Consider the following 5,355-nt stretch of genomic DNA (forward strand, 5'->3'; position numbering starts at 1 on the left):
CGAGTCACTTTCAAGGGTGTCAATAGAGAGTTTTAGTGCCGGGGCCTCAAAGCGGCTTGCGTACGTAAGCCCTTGCGTTGTTTTGCATTCTCCGTGGATGCGGCTGGGAGTACAAAGGAACGCAAGAGCGTGCGTACGCAGGTGGCTTGCGTTCGCCGGCACTAAAGCTCTCTAATGTCGCGAGGCGCGGCAGAAGGTATCCAGCGCACGCGAACTTCAAAACTCACATAAAATACCTTCCGAGCTATATTCGCTGTTGATATTTTGCAGATGATATACGCTTGTTCACGGGAATCAATCCCGCAGGCTGTCTCGGCCGCGAAATAATGTGTCAGTACCCCTTTAAAGGTGCGTTTTATCAAACAAGCACGGTTGCGTTCTTTTCTTAAGTAGAGGATCGGCGCTGTGGCCCACACGGTTGAGTTGAGAAAGAGCTCCTAAGAACATGCTTTGTCTTTAAAGCTTGTCTGATGAGTCCAGAGGCCGAGATACACTTGAGTGTGAAAACCAACGCACTACCTAGCAGTCGAAGAGAGACATACGAACATTACAATGTATATATACACGCGCTCAGCCGAGCCGACAGGAGTCAGCGCCACCTCCCACGAGTGCCTCACGTTCGTGGTCAAATTTCCTTTTTTTTTTTATCTGAGAAATGAACGTGTGCTCCGGAATAAACAACAAACCAGCCGAAGATTTCTTTAAAAGATGAGGGGAAACAATAACAGACAAGTCGTAGAACATTCGTCACCGCGCTCTGCAGCTGCAGCGTAATTTCTTCGAAGTCGCGGAAGACTTCGGCGATCGTGTCGCATCGAAGTCAGTGCGCCTCTTCGCCGAGCCGAGCGCGGTCCCGAGTCGACTGTGCGTTTGTTCGTCTCTCTCTTCTCTTCTCGCCGCTCAGGTGTGATACCCGTACTTGAGGTCCTGGACGAAGCTGTCCTCCCGGTCGTACAGGCCCTGGCAGTACTTGGTGTTGTCGAAGGGGCCGTGAACCCCGCCGTACTCCTCGGGAAGGATGCCGGGCGGGAGGTACTGGTGCAGCGAGGCCATGTCCGAACCGTGGATGTGTATCTGCGACACAGAGCAGAAAGGGCACAAGTACGCAGGGATCGTCAGCAGTGGTCAGATAGAACTCTTCGACAAACGACACCCCGAAGCTTACATAGTGGCAAAGTGAGTCCTGTAAATGTGAGTGGACGGGTATGAGGTCTTCAAGTGACGGCTGCTAGAGCCACTTTGAAATTAATTCACGCTGGGAAAGTATTACTAGTCAAATTTCGGAGTGGAAGTCGGCAAGATTTCGCGCGATTAGCAGCGGACGCACTGTTCTAAACAGCGCCAGGGCCTATGTTCATGCATGATGCTAAGAACGCTACAGAACGTTACCACGAGTACGCGGCAATGTTTCTGGTATCTATCTATCTATCTATCTATCTATCTATCTATCTATCTATCTATCTATCTATCTATCTATCTATCTATCTATCTATCTATCTATCTATCTATCTATCTATCTATCTATCTATCTATCTATCTATCTATCTATCTATCTATCTATCTATCTATCTATCTATCTATCTATCTATCTATCTATCTATCTATCTATCTATCTATCTATCTATCTATCTATCTATCTATCTATCTATTCTATCTAGCTATCTATCTATCTATCTATCTATCTATCTATCTATCTATCTATCTATCTATCTATCTATCTATCTATCTATCTATCTATCTATCTATCTATCTATCTATCTATCTATCTGTGTCCATTCGTGTGTGTTGAAAATTACGTGAATGAGTGAGAAATGATTATATCAGCCAAACTGAAGAAACGGGAGCGCTGCCCAGCGGTATACCAAGTGTTCTCGCCGTGAGAAAAGGTCCTTACCAGTGAGGAAAATGATGACCGTCTTATGTAGTTTTCCGCCAATATTTGCTGAAGACTTGGCTACAGCACGTCGTTGTGTCGTCACAGATTGAAATGTGTCTCGCATTCTGGTGAAACTGACTACGAATCAGAATCTTAGTGCACGACACAGCAAATGAACACCACGCAGTAAGCCAGTTTGCATCAGAGACCAACCCACTCCTCAGAAACGAAAGAAAAAAAAAATCGTACGTTTGGTCGAGCAACACAGGCCTGAGAAAGATGGAGTAAATTAGTTCGGTGATTGTATACGGGGCACTGACCCTGTTGATGTTTTTCGTGGTGAGGAAAGGCTTGGCAAGCGAGAAGAACACGTTGAACACCGAAGGCTGGTACACCACGTGCACGGCTTTGAATCGTGCCGGCAGGCAGTCCTGTTCACGTAGCAAAAAAAAGAAAGAAACAGAACATTGTTGGAAAACGAGGATATTAAATTCGAAAGTAACAAATTAAATTCAGAGCTTTACTTGCGAGACCACCATATGAGTATGAACCACGCCGTAGTGGAGGGACTCCGGAACAATTTTCATCATCTGGGGTTATTTAACGGGCGTTCTTTCATTGAGCATGCATAAAGATGTGGCCGCCGTAGCCGTAAATCGAACACGTGTCCTCGAACTCACCAGCGTATACGCTGCATCAAATGCTGTCCGCGGTCTCAAGTGGCATTTTCTCCATGGATGCCGCTTTTTCGTTTTTTTCTTTTTTTTTTTGTTGAAACGGTATGCTCTTTTTGTCGCTTAAAGTCCATCGCAGTCACCAATAGCCTGTTCATTCGACCACCGTGTGCGAAGCAGCGTTTGATAATTCGTTCAACTCATATTTGAGGGCACTAAAAGCGCCGCGCGTTAGGCGACACCCAATAAACGTTTATTCACTCACTCACTCACTCACTCACTCACTCACTCACTCACTCACTCACTCACTCACTCACTCACTCACTCACTCACTCACTCACTCACTCACTCACTCACTCACTCACTCACTCGCTCACGTAGCATCTTTTTTTTTTTTTTTAATTCGCGCGCTTTAAAGAAAGGCGGGGAAAAATTAAGCAGGGGAGTTATCTTACCATAGATTGAAAAATTCGATGTTTCTGAACAAGCGCTAGCCAGTTGGCGGGCGTGACGGCGCAAGTTGTCGCGAGCGCGGGCCAAGAAACCACCGTTAACTTATCGGCCTATCGCCGCAACGGAGCCGGCGAGTTGCGGCCGCAGCTGATTTCGTTCGCTCAAACCACGGCTGAGAGCAGCACGTTCGCTGCCGCGCGAATGCGCTAATCACGTGGTTCTTTTTGTATTTCGTGGGCTTTCTTTGCAGCTTGGAAAAAATGGTATACGTGAGACTTTCTTTATCGCAAATAATGGAATGGGGATTTCTGAAGACGCTCTCGAACTTTGCAAGTCGCATTTCTTGCCTAAAGTCAATACTTGATAATTTATTTAAATAACCCTAATGAACAAATTAATTAATTACAAAACAAAAAATTGTCTGTAGTGTGCAAGGTGACTGTTAGCAATTTGCAACTAATTTCACTCGCCTGTCTCTAATATTGCATTTTTTAACCCTTGGCTAAAGATAGCCGGGACACTCGGTATATTGCTTACGTGTAGGTTGTTCCTGATCTCGTGCATGTCAACTTCGACTTGGTGACTCAGATCTTGGAGTAGGGCTCCGTTTCTCCAGCTGGTTGACATTGTGCGCTTCCACGAGCTCTTCCCATGCGTTGTGCACTCCCATTTTGAGCAACTTTTACGTGGATGTGGAGGGCGCGACAGGTCCATGGCAATCTTGTGGGCTTTTCTTAAGAGAGCGTTGATTTTGTTCCGTTGACTGTTCTTCATGTCTACGTATGGGGTCCCATGCGTGATAATGCTTTTGATCAGCGCTTGTATCATTTTCGCGCAGTATTCTTCCTTGTGTCCGTGACTTTTGCTAATCACCCTTTCGATCAGATGACTTACTTGTTGCACGGTTTTCTTAATCGTTTTTAACTCTGCTTCCCCGGCACCGTCCTTTTGAATCGGGAGTCCGTGAATGCGAAGCGTCGAAGCCTAAGGAATTATGATGACGCCTCCTACCTTCACTTCCGGGTCTCGTGTCTGCTGCGTTTGTCGGCCTCTTGTGCGCTTTCTTAGCACCAATAGCTTAGACTTTTCTGGTGCGCACTTCAGTCCACATGCTCCCAGGTATCTTTCTGTTCTGTCAACCGCTTCTTGCAGCGCGTCTTGCTGTTGGCCTGGGGATCCTCCCGTAGTCCAGATGGTGAGGTCGTCAGCATATATTGCATGTTTGAGTCCTTTTGGTAACGAGCGCATCGCCAGATCGAATAGCATTGGAGAAATAACGGAGCCTTGTGGCGTATCCTTCGGCCGTATTTTAAACTTCTCGGAGCACAAGTCGCCTATTCCCACCGTGGATGTCCTTGCTTTTAGAAAAGCTCTTATGTAGTTATACGCCTTTTTTCCGCAGTTATAGACGTTCAGGTGTTGCAGTATGGCTTCGTGCGATACGTTGTCAAAAGCCCCTTTCACGACTAATGCGAGAAGGTTTCGCTCTCTAGGTGTGCGTGTCCAATTTGTCTGATTTTCTCCTTGATCTGCAGTAAGACGTCTTGCGTGGACAGGTGAGCTCTAAATCCGAAGATAGCTTTTGGGACGTGTCCGTTGCCCTCGAGATATTCGATCATGCGGTTGTGCACCATGTGCTCGTAGAGGTTTCCTGCACACCAGGTGAGGGATATAGGTATTAAGTTCTAAACCTTGATGGGCTTGTCGGGTTTAGGAATCATGATTATACCTCAGGATGTTTCCATTTCGGTGGTACTTTACCGTTTTCCCAGCAGTCATTGATATATTTTAATACAGCGTCTACAGATGGGTTCCGGAGTGTCTTCTGGGTTCCGGAGTGTCTTCTTATTTATTCTGTCGCTGCCCGGTGCCGTGTTACGAATGAGCTTGCTGAGGGCCCTCTCTATCTATACCGTGAAAGGTCGATTTAGTTCTGTGTTTGGGTTACCTCGATACTCGTCAAAGCGCGAATGTACATTAACGTTCCGCTTCGTACCAAGGAACCTCTCCTTCACTTCTTTGATGATGTCTTCCGCTTCCTCCGGGTGGTTGTGTATGAGCCTGTGTACTTTCTGTTTTGTTGCGCTCTTGGTCTCCTTCTTGGCTAGGAGAGTTTCGAGTATCATCCAGGTACGCTTGGTGCTTAGGGCCCCTTGAAGCTTGTTACATGTGTCGTACCAGTTCTTTCTTTCCAGTTGTTCAGAGTACTCTGCGGCTCCTTGACCAGCTTGGAGATTCGAATCTTCAGTTTGCGGTTCCACTTGTGGCGTTGCCAGCGCTTCGCGAGTCCCCTCCGCGCCTCCCACCTATGCAGTAAGTGGGGGTCGACAACGGGGGTGTCTCGCGACAATT

General features: G+C 46.9%; 1 protein-coding gene across 1 annotated transcript; it reads right to left on the reverse strand.

The window, feature by feature from the left end:
- Positions 1–243: 243 nt before the first annotated feature.
- On the reverse strand, positions 244–5,129 carry LOC119383559 (alpha-tocopherol transfer protein-like). Its single transcript, XM_049412909.1, has 4 exons — positions 5,000–5,129; positions 4,604–4,654; positions 2,197–2,333; positions 244–1,074 (listed from the first exon to the last, which is right to left on the reverse strand). The coding sequence occupies exons 1-4, from the start codon at positions 5,127–5,129 to the stop codon at positions 901–903; spliced, it is 492 nt and encodes a 163-aa protein (XP_049268866.1). The 3' UTR covers positions 244–900.
- Positions 5,130–5,355: the final 226 nt, after the last annotated feature.

Source organism: Rhipicephalus sanguineus, chromosome 2 (assembly GCF_013339695.2).
Source record: "Rhipicephalus sanguineus isolate Rsan-2018 chromosome 2, BIME_Rsan_1.4, whole genome shotgun sequence".
Classification (NCBI taxonomy): Eukaryota; Metazoa; Arthropoda; class Arachnida; order Ixodida; family Ixodidae; genus Rhipicephalus; species Rhipicephalus sanguineus.

Excerpts from the sequence above, each read along its gene's own strand:
- LOC119383559 (XM_049412909.1), bottom strand. The coding sequence starts at position 5,129 with ATGATACTCGAAACTCTCCTAGCCAAGAAGGAGACCAAGAGCGCAACA. Across the intron at positions 4,655-4,999 it reads AGTGAAGGAGAGGTTCCTTG|GAAACCTCTACGAGCACATG; the intron begins GTACGAAGCGGA and ends CCTGGTGTGCAG. Across the intron at positions 1,075-2,196 it reads CCACGAAAAACATCAACAGG|ATACACATCCACGGTTCGGA; the intron begins GTCAGTGCCCCG and ends TCTGTGTCGCAG.